The sequence below is a fragment of the Lolium perenne genome, chromosome 3, assembly GCF_019359855.2.
Source record: "Lolium perenne isolate Kyuss_39 chromosome 3, Kyuss_2.0, whole genome shotgun sequence".
Taxonomy (NCBI): Eukaryota; Viridiplantae; Streptophyta; class Magnoliopsida; order Poales; family Poaceae; genus Lolium; species Lolium perenne.
Genome location: NC_067246.2, coordinates 46,447,687 through 46,467,275, shown reverse-complemented (window position 1 = coordinate 46,467,275; position 19,589 = coordinate 46,447,687). Strand labels below are relative to the sequence as shown.

General features: G+C 45.7%; 1 protein-coding gene across 1 annotated transcript; it reads right to left on the bottom strand.

Annotated features, from left to right (window-relative positions):
• Positions 1-17,082: 17,082 nt before the first annotated feature.
• On the bottom strand, positions 17,083-18,822 carry LOC127341380 (probable amino acid permease 7). The gene is made up of 3 exons (XM_051367217.2): positions 18,315-18,822; positions 17,657-18,245; positions 17,083-17,575 (listed from the first exon to the last, which is right to left on the bottom strand). Exons 1-3 carry the CDS (start codon positions 18,767-18,769, stop codon positions 17,171-17,173), a joined length of 1,449 nt encoding a protein of 482 aa, XP_051223177.1. The 5' UTR covers positions 18,770-18,822; the 3' UTR covers positions 17,083-17,170.
• Positions 18,823-19,589: the final 767 nt, after the last annotated feature.

The window sequence follows — 19,589 nt, the reverse complement described above, 5'->3', positions numbered from 1 at the left end:
TTGCTACCGTCTTCTAGATTGCATCTTGGCTTGGATTGCGTGTTCGCCGTAGGAAATTTTTTTGTTTTCTATGCAACGTTATCCTACAGTGGTATCAGAGCCGTGTCTATGCATAGATGGTTGCACGAGTAGAACACAATGGTTTGTGGGCATTGATGCTCTTGTTATCTTTAGTTTGAGTACTTTGCATCTTTATGGCATAGTGGGATGAAGCGGCTCGGACTAACTTTACATGACCGCGTTCATGAGACTTGTTCCTCGTTCGACATGCAACTTGTATTGCATAAGAGGCTTTGCGGGTGTCTGTCTCTCCTACTATAGTAAAGATTCAATTTACTCTTCTATTGAAAACATTAGTATCAACGTTGTGGTTCATGTTCGTAGGTTGATTAGATCTCTCTCGAAAACCCTAAACCACGTAAAATATGCAAACCAAATTAGAGGCGTCTAACTTGTTTTTGCAGGGTTTGGTGATGTGATATGGCCATGATATGATGATGAATATGTATGAGATGATCATTATTGTATTGTGGCAACCGGCAGGAGCCTTATGGTTGTCTTTAATTTTCATGTTGAGTAGTATTTCAAAGTAGTTGTTATAGTTGCTACATGAGGTGAACAACCATGAAGACGGCGCCATGAACCTTGACGCTACGCCGACGATGATGGAGATCATGCCCGAAGATGATGGAGATCATATCCGTGCTTTGGAGATGAAGATCAAAGGCGCAAAGACAAAAGGGCCATATCATATCACATATGAACTGCATGTGATGTTAATCCTTTTATGCATCTTATTTTGCTTAGATCGCGACGGTAGCATTATAAGATGATCCCTCACATTAATATCAAGATAATAAAGTGTTCTTCCCTCGTATGCACCGTTGCATTGTTCGACGTTTTGAAGCATCTCGTGATGATCGGGTGTGATAAACTTGATATACAACGGGTGTAAGCCATGTTGCACACGCGGAATACTTGGGTTTGCTTGACGAGCCTAGCATGTACAGACATGGCCTCGGGACAACGGAAACCGAAAGGTTGAACACGAGTCATATGGATGATATGATCAACATGTTGATGTTCACCATTGAAGCTACATCATCTCACGTGATGATCGGTTTTTGGTGTAGTGAATTTGGATCGTGTACCACTTAACAACTATGAGGGATGTTGTATTAAGTGGGAGTTCATTAGTAATTAGATTAAAACATGAACTAATTATCATAAACATAGTCTGAGTAGTATTTTGAATTAATTTTGTAGTATTGGCATCCGTTTTCTACCATGCGCTAGTCTTGTAATTGAGATAGAAATACTGTTAAAATCTGACAAGAAACTTTACGGATTGGTACCGTATTGTTAAAGAATCAAGAATTGATTAAGTCCTATTGCAAACTTTTAGTAAACCTCACATTGTTGATTCAAAGAGCTATGTTTTCAATTAGTACCTAAAGTTATCTTGTCTCCGTCAAACTTGAAGTTCAAATTTGTTTGAAAAGTAAGGAGCTGAAAATTTAGTTTTCAGAAATAATCAAGGTATGAGATATATGTGATATCTAAGACCTTATTACAAGATAATAGAATATAATTTGGTGAGACTACATAAACTCATAAGTTTTATGGGAATGTATGAAGGTTGAAGACGCCAGGCGTCACAATCCTCCAACTATTGGGGCACTAACAATATTCGCATATCCATGAAGTGACCATCCTTAATATGCACCGTTATTAAGACTCGTCGTTTCGAAGCATCACGTGATGATCGGGTGTGATAGATTCTACGAGTGCATACAACGGGTGCAAGATAGATTTGCACATGCAAATACCAAGGTTAAAACTTTACGAGCCTAGCATGTACAGACATGGTCTCGGAAAGTCGTCATGATATGATGGATAAAATTATGAGTGAAATTGTTCATCATAGTTACTAATAAGTGAAATCTAGAACATTTGTCATATGATGATCAACTTCAAAGTAAGAACCTCAAGGTTATTGGTATTTGACCAACAAATCTAGAAGTTATTAATGTTGAAGTGTTTTTCTGAATAATGAGGAAAGCTAAAAGAGAAACTGCAAAAGATATTTTGGCAAAAAGAAAAGAAAAGACTAGAAAGTCTAGCTCAGGTGTATATAAATGATATACATGTTATGGTTGTATTCCTAGTTAAGTCACACAATGAAATTCTTGGGTATTAGTACCATATTGGTTGGTATGAAGTGTCATACAAAACAACGCAATACAAGAATACAATGGCCTAAGTGACTGACAAGGAATATGATAGAAAAGCACGTCTGGAACAAAATAAAGTGTTATTATGTTCGTCGTTGGCATTCTATCTAGCCCTTAGAATTTATAATAAAGAACTTAATAATTGTTATTTTGCTCTGGTCAAATGAAAACAATGAGTTGTTCAAATTATGACATTACTCCATGTACGATGGATAAGTTATTATAAATCTTAATGGTGAAACACACATACATAAAACTGACGCTAAAATGCCATAAGGCAAATGATTTGAATTCCACTTATTTGTGGAACCGCCATTTAGGTCATGTTAGAAAGGAACGCATGAAGGAACTCCATGCAAATGGATTTTTGGAGTCATTTGATTTTTGAATCATTTGACGCTTGCAAATCTTTTCTAAAGAGAATGATTAAAATACCGTTCATAGGCCAAAAGTAGAACGGACAACTAACTTAGTGGAAAAATACATGATGATGTATGTGGTTCACTGGGCATAGTTGTGTGCGGGAGATTCTTCTACTTCATGAAAACTTTCAACAATGAATTGAGTATATATATGTGGATATATTCAATAAGGAAGAAGTTTTGAAACATTTGAATGGATTCAAATAAATTTCAGTATGAAGTGGAAATCATCGTAATAGAAATCAAACATCTATGATTGGATCATGGTGGAAATATTTGAATTACGAGTTTTAGCGAAACATCTAAGAGAGTTATGAAATTGTTTTACAACTTACGTTTCTTGGAGTATCATAGTGATGATGAAGTATCCAAGAGATATATCCAAACTTTGTTGGATCAATGATGAAATAAAATATTGATGCCATTATATTTTTGTGGATTATGCTTTAGTGACTACCGCTTTTACACTAAATAGAGCATCATCATGATCCGTTGAAATGACACCATACGAGTTATGGCATGGGTATAAACCTTAATAGTCCTTTCTTTAAATTTTGGTCTAAGAGTTTACAACCAAAATCGGATGAATGTCTTTGTTGGTTATCCCAGAGAATTGATTGGGAATTCTTCTCACAAGACAAAGACAAAAGTGTTTGTCAATGTTTCTTATTTCCGAGAAATTGTTTCTAATGAAGTATTTGAGTGGGAGGACAATATAATTTGATAAGGTTTATGAACCTGAGCATAATGATCAGAGTAGCGCAGCATCGGAATTGGTTTCGGAAGCGGCCACGACGATCATGGCTCCCATGACTAAAAAGTGTTTTAGCCATGGAGATCAAAGTACATATTGAACCTTGTAGGTATGGTTTACTTTGTGATCAAATAAATGATTTGTGGACAAAGGATTGATTTTGAACAATAATAAACCAACTACAAACAAAGAAGCTATGATGGGCCCTGACTCCGTTAAAATGGCTATACGCCATGAAATCCAAGATAGATGAATACTTTTTGAAAGTAAATGGATCTATAAAATTGATGGACTTGGATGAAATATCCTTGAAGAAGCTTGACTTGTCGAAAAATTGTTTACGACAAAGTTCAAAGAGTTGACTACGATAAGACTAGATCTTCCGTAGCAATGCTTAAAGTCTATATGGATTATTCTAGTAATCACTACATATTTCTTTTATGAGATATGCTAGTAGGATAGCAAAATACACTACTTAACAGAAGTATGTATACAAGATACAACCAATTGTTTTGCTAGTCCGTAGAATACTAGATAGGAATACGAACTTCAATTGGATGAAGTGAGTATTACGGAGTTGGAATCTTCACCAGATGAAATAGTCAAAGAGTTTTTGATTTCATCAGAGACGATGAAGAGGCTTGCATTTGCAAGAAATTAAGTGGGAGCGCTAAGACACATTTATAATACTTTATGTAGGTGACATATAGTTGGTTATAAATGATGTAATTATATACTTGATTAAAAGGTTTCATTGAGAATTAACTTCAATGAAAGGATATGGACTGAAACAAATTTAGTGTCAAGATCTATGAAGATAGATTGAAACACATAAATAAGTTTAAGTCAAAGTACATATGATGGATATTGAAGTAGTTCAATATAGAAATATTAAGAAAATGTTCTTGTCATGTGAAGGTTTAACAAGACTTGAGTGTATCTGACACTCGATGAGTAAAAACACATGAGTGATTTTAGATCACGAATAAAATGTACACAATCAGATATCATGTGCTATAAAGTGTTATGAGCATATACCAGAATGATTCATATGATGATCATTGGACGACAGTAAGAATATCCTTGAGTACTTTAGAAGAACTAAGGATATATATATATATTTGTATGAAGAAATGACAAACAAATCGCTGTAAGGTGTTACACCGATATTGGTTTTGTCACATATAAAATATAATTTCAATCTCAAATTAGACTAAGTGTTGTTTAAAAGGTAGCATAATGAGCTAGAAGTTGTCTATGCTAGATTTAGAAGAGTTCTAAATATTGTGACGGATTCTACAAAAGAAGGCAGAGTATGTCATTGTTTTGACAATGACAAAGGATGTTAAGTCAAGAGGTTCTTTGAGAACATGGTGTAGTTCCGACGGAATCAGAACTTTGAAGCTATATTGTGTATGACAATATTAGTGACATATTTCAGACCGCGGAATTAAGGTTCCACCAGAAGACCAAACATATTTAATGCCGACTCATTTGGAAATGAGTGATGCGTTGAGACGCAAATGAATTACAAAATACATACGTTTCTGAGCGTGTCGATCCGTTGACTAAAAACCTCTCCCGTGAGCAATACATGATAAAACACCTAAGGCCAAGGTGTTATATCTTTACAAATGTAAACTAGATTATTGACTCTAGTGCAAGTGGGAGACTGAAGGAGATATGCCCTAGAGGCAATAATAAAGTGGTTATTATTTATATCTTTATGTTTATGATAAATGTTTATATATCATGCTATAATTGTATTAACCGAAACATTAGTACATGTGTGATATGTAGACAAACAAAGAAGTCCCTAGTATGCCTCTTAACTAGCTTGTTGATTAATGGATGATTAGTTTCATAATCATGAACATTGGATGTTATTAATAACAAGGTTATGTCATTGTATGAATGATGTAATGGACACACCCAATTAAGCGTAGCATAAGATCTCGTCATTAAGTTATTTGCTATAAGCTTTCGATACATAGTTACCTAGTCCTTATGACCATGAGATCATGTAAATCACTTGTACCGGAAAGGTACTTTGATTACACCAAACACCACTGCGTAAATGGGTGGCTATAAAGGTGGGATTAAGTATCCGGAAAGTATGAGTTGAGGCACATGGATCAACAGTGGGATTTGTCCATCCCGATGACGGATAGATATACTCTGGGCCCTCTCGGTGGAATGTCGTCTAATGTCTTGCAAGCATATGAATGAGTTCATAAGAGACCACATACCACGGTACGAGTAAAGAGTACTTGTCAGGAGACGAGGTTGAACAAGGTATAGAGTGATACCGAAGATCAAACCTCGGACAAGTAAAATATCGCGAGACAAAGGGAATTGGTAATATATGTGTATGGTTCATTCGATCACTAAAGTCATCGTTGAATATGTGGGAGCCATTATGGATCTCCAGATCCCGCTATTGGTTATTGGTCGGAGTGAGTACTCAACCATGTCCGCATAGTTCTCGAACCGTAGGGTGACACACTTAAAGTTGGATGTTGAAATGGTAGCACTTGAATTATGGAATGGAGTTCGAATATTTGTTCGGAGTCCCGGATGAGATCCCGGACATCACGAGGAGTTCCGGAATGGTCCTGAGAATAAGATTCATATATAGGATGTCATTTTATGTGAAATAAAATGTCGCGGAAGGTTCTATGGAAGGTTCTAGAAGGTTCTAGAAAAGTCCGGAAGAAACCACCAAGGAAGGTGGAGTCCACATGGGACTCCACCACCATGGCCGGCCAGCCCTAGATGGGGTGGAGTCCCAAGTGGACTCCACCATAGGGGGCCAGCCACCCCCCACATGGGAGGTGGGAATCCCACCTTTGGGTGGGAGTCCTAGTTGGGCTAGGTTTCCCCCTCCTATGGAAGGTTTTGGTTTCGGGTCTTATTCGAAGACTTGGACACCAACACTTGGGATCCACCTATATAATGAGGGGCCAAGGGAGGGGGCCGGCCACCCCAAGACCATAGCTTGGCCGCCCCCCTTGAGTGGCCGGCCACCCCCTCCCAAACCCTAGCTTTGCTCCTCCACTCCATATTGCCCGCATAGCTTAGCGAAGCTCCGCCGGACTTCTACACCACCACCGACACCACGCCGTCGTGCTGTCGGATTCAAGAGGAGCTACTACTTCCGCTGCCCGCTGGAACGGGGAGGTGGACGTCGTCTTCATCAACAACCGAACGTGTGACCGAGTACGGAGGTGCTGCCCGTTCGTGGCGCCGGAACCGATCGTGATCAAGATCTTCTACGCGCTTTTGCAAGCGGCAAGTGATCGTCTACCGCAGTAACAAGAGCCTCATCTTGTAGGCTTTGGAATCTCTTCAAGGGTGAGACTCGATACCCCCTCGTTGCTACCGTCTTCTAGATTGCATCTTGGCTTGGATTGCGTGTTCGCCGTAGGAAATTTTTTTGTTTTCTATGCAACGTTATCCTACACCTGTGCCCCCTCCTGACTTGCCCTTCCGCCTACTTAAAGCCTCCGTGACGAAACCCCCAGTACCGAGAGCCACGATACGGAAAACCTTCCAGAGACGCCGCCAACGCCGATCCCATCTCGGGGGATCCAGGAGATCGCCTCCGGCACCCTGCCGGAGAGGGGAATCATCTCCCGGAGGACTCTACGCCGCCATGGTCGCCTCCGGTGTGATGAGTGAGTAGTCTACCCCTGGACTATGGGTCCATAGCAGTAGCTAGATGGTTGTCTTCTCCCCATTGTGCTATCATTGTCGGATCTTGTGAGCTGCCTAACATGATCAAGATCATCTATCTGTAATTCTATATGTTGCGTTTGTTGGGATCCGATGAATAGAGAATACTTGTTATGTTGATTATCAAAGTTATATCTATGTGTTGTTTATGATCTTGCATGCTTTCCGTTACTAGTAGATGCTCTGGCCAAGTAGATGCTTGTAACTCCAAGAGGGAGTACTTATGCTCGATAGTGGGTTCATGCCTGCATTGACACCTGGGACAGTGACAGAAAGTTCTAAGGTTGTGTTGTGCTGTTGCCACTAGGGATAAAACATTGATGCTATGTCTAAGGATGTAGTTGTTGATTACATTACGCACCATACTTAATGCAATTGTCTGTTGCTTTGCAAGTTAATACTGGAGGGGGTTCGGATGATAACCTGAAGGTGGACTTTTTAGGCATAGATGCAGTTGGATGGCGGTCTATGTACTTTGTCGTAATGCCCAATTAAATCTCACTATACTCATCATGATATGTATGTGCATGGTCATGCTCTCTTTATTTGTCAATTGCCCAACTGTAATTTGTTCACCCAACATGCTGTTCGTCTTATGGGAGAGACACCTCTAGTGAACTGTGGACCCCAGTCCAATTCTCTTTACTGAAATACAATCTACTGCAATACTTGTTCTACTGTTTTCTGCAAACAATCATCTTCCACACAATACGGTTAATCCTTTGTTACAGCAAGCCGGTGAGATTGACAACCTCACTGTTTCGTTGGGGCAAAGTACTTTGGTTGTGTTGTGCAGGTTCCACGTTGGCGCCGGAATCCCTGGTGTTGCGCCGCACTACATCTCGCCGCCATCAACCTTCAACGTGCTTCTTGACTCCTACTGGTCCGATTAAACCTTGGTTTCTTACTGAGGGAAACTTACCGCTGTGCGCATCACACCTTCCTCTTGGGGTTCCCAACGGACGTGCCAACCACACGCATCAACCATGCCCAAGGGAAGCAACTGGAACAAAATAGAAGAATAAGGAAAATGGGAATATCACCTCATATGAGGCTATGGCCATTTTTGCAAATCTTTAAACTAGGCCATTTTGAATTGTTTCAATGGTTTGGCAATGTTCCTAAACTAATAAGAATCCCTTTTGAATCAAGAAAACCCAAATCAAATAAAGAGAAAATCAAAAACCAAGTCACATATGATAATGGTCATATGTGACACTTTTAACATCTTACCCACTTTGAGCCCTTGTATTAAGAGTTTTCCAAACTAAACTTTCTCAAATCTTTGCACCTCATCCAAGACCTCATCAAGGTGAACAAGTTTTGTGTTGACCATCATGGTTGACTCTACCTCCATTGCTTAATATAAAAGTGACAAGTGGCAACCTTGAAACAAAGAGAAGATCATCCACTTTTTGAAACTTCACAAACCAACACCATTTTGCACACCACCAGCACCATTCTACTCCAAACATTATTTGAATCAACTCCACCAAAAAGATTTGCAAAATTCAAAAATTTATCTCATGCGGCCATTTCATCAAACACTTGGCAGGCAAAATTCAACTTTGCACACACATGCTTTTATCCAACAGATTTTTGCCTAAACCCCTTTTGTTTTGTGATCATCAACCTTCTGGTACCTCCTCTGCACCAAACCATGCACTGCAACACTGAGAAAAGTGGTGACATGATCAAAAGTTTGCCATGCCGAGCCCCGTTGCCACTCATCTTCTCCCTTCACCTCTGGTCCCCTCCACCATGTCTCCTGGCTAGCCCACACTCCCTCAAGCATGCTGGTACCTTCCCTAGTCAAAGATGCGCACGACATTGGCCAGCAGTTGACATGCCCAGACGCTCCCAGGACGCCCAGTACACGCCAGAGCGCGCACGGGCGCAGCACTGGACGCGCCAGAGCACGCCGTCGCACCATAGCCTCAGTCCTCTTCTACTCCTCTACTTCTGCATCGAGCTTCACCGTACCACCAGCTACACCGTAGACATGCTCGAATATACGTGGAGGCACCGTCGCCGTCGTCCTCTTCAAGCTTTCGCCGCCAGTACCGTGGCAGACATGGAAGCCACCCGAGCTGTCCCGTCCCCCTTTCGCCGCGCCAGCAAGCACGCCAGCTTCTCCATGATGCCACCCCTCTCACGTGCCCACTCTCTTGCCTCTTCGCCGCTCCAATCGTCGCCGCCATGATCAACCGCATGCGCACCCCCGCATCACCCCTCCACCCTATAAATACCAGCACTCCCTGGACGATTTCTTCACACCTCTCCACTCCCCTCTCTCTTCTCAGCCTCCTCGTACACTCACCGCTCCACATTAGCCACCAGAGCTGCTCAATTGCACGCCGGAGTCCGCGGAACCGCCGCAGACGCCGCCGTCGATTTCGCCCACCCCCGGAGCTCCCACGACCACCGCTGACACCGCCGTCCTCGACAACCTCCTCCTGCACCTCGCCGCCCATCGCCGGAGCACCGGTGAGCTCGCCGGACCCCTACCCTCGCCGCCAGTAAGCCCCCTCTCGCCGGAGACGACGACGCTTCTCGCTCGTCCGATCCAGTTCTAATTCGACGGCCCCCGTTGAAACATACCGGTTCGCTGTTTACACGCCACTGACGCGTGGAGCCCACCCTGTCAGGCGGCCCACTGGGCGCCAGAGCGAAGCTGGGTCGGCCCATTTCTTTTCCCGCCTAGCCCATATAATTCAAATTCGAGTAATTTGTTTCATTGAAATTCTTTACTGGTGCCCAATTCAAAATTGAATAACTTCAAATCCCCTAAACCAAATTTCTTGAAATTTATATATTTGGAAAGCTTGTGAAATTATCTATCAAACCCGACTTGTCTCAACCCTAGTTTCTTTATAGAATTTATGTGATATAAATAACAAAGCAGTAGGTTTTCAAATTTCAAAGAATTATTAAAAATCAACCATGATGAATTTTTAGGTGATTCAAATTCTCATAATTCACATTTCAATTACTATAGTTGTTTATGTAAAAATATGATATGGTTGCTTCATATGATCATGGGCTAGAATCAAAAATTGGCTATGTAGTCAATACTAGCCCATTTAAATTATTTTCAAATTTAGGATTTTAAATCTATGAGGTGTAGCACCTCATTTAAATCATCTTCCCAAGAATTATGAAGTAAGGTGATGACCTTAGTTGCATGTGATACGTCTCCGACGTATCGATAATTTCTTATGTTCCATGCCACATTATTGATGATATCTACATGTTTTATGCATACTTTACATCATATTTATGCATTTTCTGGAACTAACCTATTAACAAGATGCCGAAGAGCCAGTTGTTGTTTTCTGCTGTTTTTGGTTTCAGAAATCCTAGTAAGGAAATATTCTCGGAATTGGACGAAATCAACGCCCAGGGGCCTAATTTCACACGAAGCTTCCAGAAGACCGAAGAGTCAACGAAGTGGGGCCACGAGGCAGCCAGAGGGTAGGGCGGCGCGGCCCAGCCCTTGGCCGCGCCGACCTGTCTCCTGGGCCCCTCGTGTGACCCCCTGACCTGCCCTTCCGCCTACAAATAGCCTTCGTCGCGAAACCCCCAGTACCGAGAGCCACGATACGGAAAACCTTCCAGAGACGCCGCCGCCGCCAATCCCATCTCGGGGGATTCAGGAGATCGCCTCCGGCACCCTGCCGGAGAGGGGATTCATCTCCCGGAGGACTCTACGCCGCCATGGTCGCCTCCGGAGTGATGAGTGAGTAGTTCACCCCTGGACTATGGGTCCATAGCAGTAGCTAGATGGTTGTCTTCTCCTCATTGTGCTTAATTGTCGGATCTTGTGAGCTGCCGAACATGATCAAGATCATCTATCTGTAATGCTATATGTTGTGTTTTTTGGGATCCGATGAATAGAGAATACCATGTTATGTTGATTATCAATTTATATCTATGTGTTGTTTATGATCTTGCATGCTCTCCGTTATTAGTAGAGGCTCTGGCCAAGTTTTTGCTAGTAACTCCAAGAGGGGGTATTTATGCTCGATAGTGGGTTCATGTCTCCGTGAATCTGGGAGTGACAGAAACCTCTAAGGTTATGGATGTGCTGTTGCCACTAGGGATAAAACATTGATGCTATGTCCGAGGATGTAGTTATTGATTACATTACGCGCAATACTTAATGCAATTGTCTGTTGTTAGCAACTTAATACTGGAAGGGGTTCGGATGATAACCTGAAGGTGGAATTTTTAGGCATAGATGCATGCTGGATAGCGGTCTATGTACTTTGTCGTAATGCCCAATTAAATCTCACTATACTCATCATAATATGTATGTGCATGGTCATGCCCTCTCTATTTGTCAATTGCCCAACTGTAATTTGTTCACCCAACATGCTATTTATCTTATGGGAGAGACACCTCTAGTGAACTGTGGACCCCGGTCCTATTCTTTACATCGATACAATCTACTGCAATACTTGTTCTACTGTTCTCTGCATGTGTCTTTGTATACATAGCATCTTTCTATAATGTTTTTGTGATAGCTAGCAATTCTTACAAGGTGTACACTCAGCCCTCAAGTGCCGGCGGTGCGCCGCATACCCGCATATCCGCCCTAGGTTGTCCAAGACAGCCCCGGAAGCCACACACGGATGGGGGGTCTCGCGGAACTTATCCAAATCTGCGGAGGCAAGCTCGAGGCCGTGGTAGCTCACCCGCGCAGGCGCGCATGCATGGGAAGGCATATGCGTGCATCAGGGGGCTCTGCGGCTCCACGGCGCAAGCTTGCTTCAAGTTTAGTAAACTAGAATTAGTTTGCTAGTACTTTTGTAGGGAGGAGGTGGCAGTGGCGGCATAGTCACCAGCCTCATCCAGTCATCCGGACAGAGGAGGGAGACATCTATGCCAGTGAAGCGTCATGTCGTCCGGTGTTGATTTCGCGGTCCCCGGATGTGGCAAACAGAACTAAGGACAACGTGACGAAAGTGAATGAGAGGTCATCGGAAGAGTGTGTGTATATAAAGTATGATCCTCATATGCAATACATGGAGAACAAAAGTATGAGGATGGGTGTTTTTGCCGAAAAATAAACGGGAGTAGTGTATTTGGTACTGGTTCTGTATTCCTACGGTGTCTATTGCGTTTGTATAAACGGGGGTAGCCCTTGCAAAATATTTCATGGTCACGTGAAGTAGAAAGTCTTACGAGGTCTATAGTCTGCCTGCCATGCAAACACCATCCCAAATTAGTATAGCCCACTGAACAACATGCAGTCCAATAGTGAAACGGGGCAGCTTTGGTTGTGTGGTTGGTGAAGCATTGCAATATTTAGTCCCACCTTGCTAAGCTAGATAGGATGAGAGCACCTTACAAGGGGGGCATTTTGTTGTCTTCTAGATAGTAGTATAAGATGAGCTATACAGCTATATAGCGCGTGTGCTCGCGTGAATAATCGCGACTTAAGACTTTGGACGCTTGGCGACGGCGCAACTAGCTAATATAGTCGTTTTTTTTTTCAGAAATAAATGCTTTTTTCGTACATAGGCTGAGTTCTTCCACTCTGTGCAATAAATAGTCTGTCCAAGTAATAGAGCTACTATTACAACAAAATCTATATTAGCTCATCGCTGAGGTAGAACCAGTGCATACAGTCTGAATAGTAAGTAATATAAGATAATAATTGGACTTTTTTTTTTTTGAAACGGGACAAAAGCTTTGCCCCAATCTATTAATTAAGAAGTAGAAGTTTTACAAGCAAGAGTAGCATACATAGGTCCATACAACACTGCAGAGATTAATTTGGAGCAAAGTGATACTCGGTGCAGGACTACAGGTTCATCTTGCGTGTTTATGTAGCCTCGGTTAACCAACACTGCAGAGATATACCAACACTGCAGAGATATACATCACATGATCAAGGTGGTTTTATTTAACGGGTGTGTGATGCAACAAGCGAGCGTTTGCAAGGAAGATGTTAAAACGATGAGTGCTCACCTTGACATTGGTTTGTGCGGACACCATTTGATCACAATGTTGACCGCGGCTGCTTCCCTTGGTTCCTCGCCGGCGTGGATGCTCAACTGCATGCTCGGGCGACATCCTAGCCATCGTCGGCATCGCGTTGATGATGTTCTCCAAGGTACACATCGACCAGTGCACCTCAGATCGATCGTCGGCGTGCATGACGCATGCAGCAAGAGGAGACCTGAGAGAAGGCAAAGGCGGCGTGAGGCTGTGGCGGCAGCCGGGATTTGTGAGCGACACATTGATTGATTGATGATGGACTTCGTTGGGTACCTCTTCCTCCGGTAAAAAGTAGCCTCCGGTCAGGGCCGGTCCTAAGGTTTTTAGGGCCTAGGGCGAGACTAAAACTCAGGACCCTTATATAATATATATATCACTACTATATTTATAGATATACGCATAAAAATATGTTTTCAAAACACGTAAATGCATATAGCAGTAGCATATCAAATATTTTATATATATTACCTTAAAATTTTCTTTTTTGCAATCCTTGATGCAAATTCACTTATGGTCTATGTACTCCAATAATTTCTTCTTGATGCATAATGTTGCCAAACTGTTTAACCTCAGTTGAGTCATTGTTGATCTCAAATAGTTCTTCAATAATTTTAACTTTAAAAATCTTCTTTCAGCCGATGCGACAGTCACGGGCACATTAAACAAAATGCCATAAACAATGCTGAAAAAGAAAACAAATCAAATTATGAATGATAAAAACTATGCATCATGTATAGGAAAGTAGAATATAATATACCTCAGAAGTTAGATCGATTAAATCGCCGATGTATGTGTGCGCGTATTCTGGCTACAGGGTCCCGAAAACTGAAACTGACGAAACGACAAGCAGCGAACTGATCACTGAAATTACAGAATTGGGGACAATTTAGGAGAAAACAAAGAACCCTCTGTAAGTCCTTTTTTTTTTTGAAGTAACCCTCTGTAAGTCCTGAACTCACGAATTGTTACCGTGTCCGTGTCTCGCTTCTTTGTGGTCTTGTGCAGAGGATGAACTGAAGATTGAAGGAGGCCCTGCGCTGCTGCGCACCGTCTCGCTGATCTTTGTGGTCGGAGGATCGCCAGCGTGTGTAGTAGAAGCCGAGGCAACGAGACGTCTAGGTCGGAGATGAACTGACGCGTCGTGGGGATTAGTTGGACGAGTCAATCTCTAATTGCGGGCGTGGGCATGGGCGTGCGGCGTGACTGGCTTTTGATCAGGCCCTGCTTCTGATCGATCGTTCTGAATTCTTTTGCATGGACTCATGAGTCCCAATCGATCTCTCCTTTCTATGGATCATAGGCCTTTCTTTGCTGCTGGCTTTGACTGGAACACGCACACAGGGCCTGCACGTACACATATATGTACTAGTAATACTAGCAATGCATCCGTGCGTTGCTACGGCTTCTCAAATCAATTTGCTTTCACATGTAAATATAATTCCATATGCACATGTTTTTAAAGGCATTTCACATGATTTTTTTTATTTGTGTGACAGTGTGATTTATTTTCTTTAACTGTGTCTCCATTTTTCTTGGGTAGGCTGGTAGGAGTAGGACATCCAATCGTTTATATCTGTCGATCAGATCAAATATCTTGGAGCTGACGCGAGAAATAGGATGGGTATGCATGGATCATTGCAAGCTATATATCTTTTGCGGCAGATCGATAGGGTCACGAGAAGCGAGAAATAGTGTAGCAAGCTTGGGATGCTGACGAGAAGAACGGTTGAACTGATCGATCAATGTAGTACTTGACCAGCTAGTATTTCTCTGATCAATAATTTTTTCAAACCACTTGAACATAGGTGCTTCTCTCTCTACGCGTTTGACTAAGATAAATCCGGTTTTTGTCTCAGTAAAGAAGCAACAGACATCAATATCAGCATACACAGCTAGTAAATTAATCAAGATAACAAAGCAGCCGATTGAAATCAGCGAAGCAACAGCTGTAGAGATACACTATCACGCTACATCTCTCCCCAAAGCAGCAGGCAACCACCTTTTGTCCCATCTGCAGTTCTGCACTCTATACCCAAACGATTCCCGTTCCTCTCTCACTTCGCAGTCCACACTGCAAAACTGGCATCCTCCTATAGTCTTAAAGCATGTTTAACAGGCTCCTTATTTCTCTGCCCCGTATAACGCGAGTTTTTCGTCCCGTATCCCAAAAGTGCGTCTTGCTGAACCATTCCGTCTAGCAGACCCCGTATTTCGTCCTGTATTTTTAAAAATTAAAACCCCGGGAAATTAAACCATAGTTCATCTTCATTGATCATACATTGGATCATACATATACATAGCGATCTACTCGATCCTAGCTACTCGAGGATGATGAATGGCACGAAAGGCCCCCTGGCGGCAGCCTCCTCCTCTGCCCTGGCGGCAGCCTCCTTCGCCTGGAATTCCGCCACGGCGGCGATGGCCGCCGCCTGTTCGTCTGCCTCCGCCTCGGATTCGGCCACCGCCTTCAAGTATGCCGCGTCCTCCTCCGCCGCCTCCTCTTCCTCCTCGCCGCCTCCGCTTCCTCCGCCGCTGGTGCTGCCGATGGTCGCCGCCCATGCTGCCTTCGCCGCGCGGTCGCGCTGCCACTCGGCGCGCCACTTCTCGAAGGCTTCGCCGCTCATCGGCTTGAGCGGCGGGTCTTGCCGGTACCACCGCCCACCCGCGGCGTACTCCCGGAGCGGATCCGGCACGTACAGCGCGCCGGCGTACCGGCACGCCGCACGGCGGCTCCCCGCGGCGGAGCGCTTGCACTTGAGCCGCCAAGCTTCCTCCACGTTCGATCCGCTCGCCGGCGAGGCGCTACTACGGCGGCGGGAGTCCATGCTTGAGCTTGGGTGGAATGCGGCGCACGGGAGCGACTAATTGCTCGCCGGAGGAGGAGGAGGAGGCGGCGGCGCACGGCGGAGCTAGGGTTGCGAGTGAGGGGTTAACCCCTCACTCGCACCTGCGCCACTATAAGTACGGGACGACGGGGCCGATTTCCTGGGCCCCGTATTCCGCCGAAACGGGCCGGCCCAAATACGGGGCCTGCTAGACGCCCAAACTCGCGCCGGCCCCGTATTCCGCCCAAATTTTACGGGGTGGGCGGGTTATACGGGGCTGTTAGACATGCTCTTATCCCATCCGGCCATCCCCTCCCCTATTCCCACTGAGTTCGTCCGAAGCAGCAACGCCGCTGTGCACACGCCTACTGCGCCCGTCCACTCTGCCTCCTCCCCTCTCTCCATGAGCATCCCCTCCGCTCCATCGTGGCCCTCGAAGACTCCAGGCCAGAGAAGGACTCAGATTTCACCTTGTGCGTGCGACGATCCTGAAGCTCCTTCAGCCACGCCTTCATGTCCCTCGGCCTGACCTGCTTGACCACAACCCCGCCACACCCTGCTCCATCTCTGCTACCACTCAACGGCAGCGAGAAGGATTAGGACAGAAGATGTGAGATGAGGGTTCTGGGTGGCGGCTCGCCGAAGAGGAGATGGCCGGGCTTGATTTGGTCCTACTCCCATGCGCTGGTTTCTCCAATAATCCAAGAGATGGGGTTCGGGCGGCGTCATGTGGTTGATTTTATCTTTTGAGCGTCATACGGTAGATGGGATCGAGGTCGGGGCCGGCGCGTCTGGTAAAATCGGAGTAGTCCGGGAAGACGATGTATAGGACTGTGGGTTGATTTCTTAATTTGTTAGGGGCCAAAGTATAAAACTATCGACGACGTAAGACCTACCAGACCGATTGAGATTTAATAGTAAAGATACATAGAATTATATCTGGGTTGGGACCCTTAGATTTTTTGGGGCCTGGGGCGGCCGCACTGCCTGCCTCCGGTCGTTGTTCGCGGTCTTTGAATCTGTCATCGAAGACTTTATCCTCATCTCCTGTAAATTCGAAGTACTGGATAGCTGAAACATAGCTCATTTTGAACTACACTTGTACTAGTGTGTGGTGATGTGCATGTGGATTGTCACGTTTCTTTCTGTACAACGACGAAGAGTGGACAGCCGTGTGTTCCAGCGCACCCCACTCTATCCTAGCCTCTTCCTGACGACGCCCACGACGCACCCGATGAAGGCGAAGGTGCCGACCGCGAAGCACACGACGCTGAACGCCTTGAGCACGACCCACGTCGGCGTCCACGGCCTGACCCGCCGCTGCACGCAGTACATCTCCACGGGGAGGTAGATGACGAGAGGCCAGAAGATGAGCGCGCCCAGCAGGCCCAACACCTCGTTGAAGTAGGGGAACACCACGGCCAGACCCGTCGTGCTCGCTACGTACGCCGTCCTGAAGCACAGCCGCTGCAGGTTCAGCCCGTACCTGGGCAGCCCCGGCAAGATCCTGACGGCGTACGTCCTGTTCACGAACGCGCTCTCCGGGAACCTCGCCGCCAGCCACCGGTCCGCCACCGTGAATATCTGCTGGCTGAAAAACTGCACGATCTCCACACAGTTACGCCAAGCTCAGAACAGCTCTTCTGGTGTCTACTTGGTTTAGAATTGACCGTCACGTACCTGATATCCGCCTAGGATGTGGAGCACGATGCAGGCGTTGGCGAAGTCGACGAGCCAGTAGGGTTCGTAGAAGCCGAAGCCGGTGAGGAGGTTTCCCGGCGCCGCGTTGCCGAAGGCGGCGTAGCCGAAGCATCCGACGCAGAGGTAGAAGAAGGCGGTGGCCAGGACGGCGACCACGTTGCCCTTCCTCATGGTCTCGCCCTCGGGCGGCGAAGACCGCAGCGTGTCCTGGATCTCCAGGAGCACGATGGTGTACGGGTACGCGAACGCGATGTCGCCCACCGCCTGCGCCACCCGCCAGACCTTCTGCGCCGTGGTGGCCATCGGGACGCCGGCGATGCCGCCCCTGATCGCGCCGTCGCCCACGGTCTTGGCGAGGCCCAGGCCCAGGCCGATGGTGGCGTAGGTGAAGGACATGGCCGCCGCCACGGCGGAGAGCCACGCCATGCTGTGGAAGTTTGGGATGAAGGACAGCACCACCTGCGCCGCGCCGAAGAGCAGCATGAACAGGTGCTGCTCGTCATCGCCCGAGCCGCAGCGGGAGGCGCCGCGCCCGTGGCCGTGGTAGCAGTTGGACTTCTTGATCGCGCTGCCCACAGTGTGTCATGGTCAGAAACAGCAAGGAGCGGATTGATATTAGTTTCTCGAACTGTTTTACCCGAGGCAGGTGGCGGTGGTGATGGTGTAGGCGACGCCGATGCCGTACAGGTAGAGGTACTGGAGGCTGCCGCAGACATAGGTGTGCTTCCTGCCGAGGAGCGCTCGGACAGCGTCCATGTAGGTGTAGTTCCGCCGCGTCTTGCCCGACGACGACGACGACGATTCTTCTGATCCACCGGCAGCGACGGGGGACCTGTAGCAGTGAGAGAGAAGGACGGCGGACACGTAGGTGACCCCGGCGAAGCAGAGGACGGCGACGGGGCCGGCGACCCATCCGAGCTGCGCGACGCTCCAGGAGAGAGCCAGCACGCCCGCCCCGATCACGCCCGTGATGATGTGCGCCATGCAAGTCCATAGGTTCCCCGTGCGCGCGGTGCGGCCGTCGTCGTCCAGCTCCGGAGCGGCCGCGGCAGCGAGGTCTAAGGGCTGGCTACCTCGGTGCGACAGCGACATTGTTGGCGCGAGGTATAGGAATTTCCAGACTCAAAGACAGAGTTCAGACTTCAGAGTCGAGTGGAGATTGGTGCAGTCAGACTATGAGACTTGATTGGCATTGGCCGAGGTTTGGACAAACTGTCTCGATCGAAATAAGATGCTTGTATATGATTGATACGCCCTTCATGGTGTATTCTCGAAAAAAATAAGATGCTTGTCCCGTGTGACAGTCAGAACCCCGCCTCGGTTTATGCGCAAAACGCCACGATCGAGCTGCCGGCCTCTTTCATCTCCAAGGTTGAGGACAAATACTAGTACGGAGTACCATTTGTTCTTAAAGCGGATATTTGTCATTGACAATTTAACTATGGTACCCAGGGCCACAGCTATTTCCTACAGTCTTACTTGTCCGGAACAGATGTCCACTTCTCCATTTCTCTCTTTTTGATTGTTTTCTAATCAGCATAATTATTAGAAATATTTTGCCACATAAAATTTATCATAGTTTCAACACATATATTTGCAAATATCGTAGTTGAAATTCGGATTAAAAACATTAACCATACAAAACACAAAACAACGTACCAAAACAATCGCAAAACAGAACAACAAAGGTTCCAAACACCGGCTCATGCTGCTCTTCGAAAAACCGCATAGTTCATGAACTAAACCTTGCACATTAAAACGCCACCGCTATTGGGTTGACGCCTCTAGATGGCATCGCAAGGTTTGTCACACAAAGCCTTCCTCTTCAAATCCATGAGGCTTTGCTTGTGTGGCCACCAACATGACTCGGTTCTTCTCAGTTAGCATATATAAGAAAATACACTTTACCTCT

Coding starts and splice junctions, on each gene's coding strand:
- LOC127341380 (XM_051367217.2), bottom strand. CDS start 18,769: ATGTCGCTGTCGCACCGAGGTAGCCAGCCCTTAGACCTCGCTGCCGCG. Junction 18,246..18,314: donor ACCACCGCCACCTGCCTCGG/GTAAAACAGTTC, acceptor CACTGTGGGCAG/CGCGATCAAGAAGTCCAACT. Junction 17,576..17,656: donor ACATCCTAGGCGGATATCAG/GTACGTGACGGT, acceptor GAGATCGTGCAG/TTTTTCAGCCAGCAGATATT.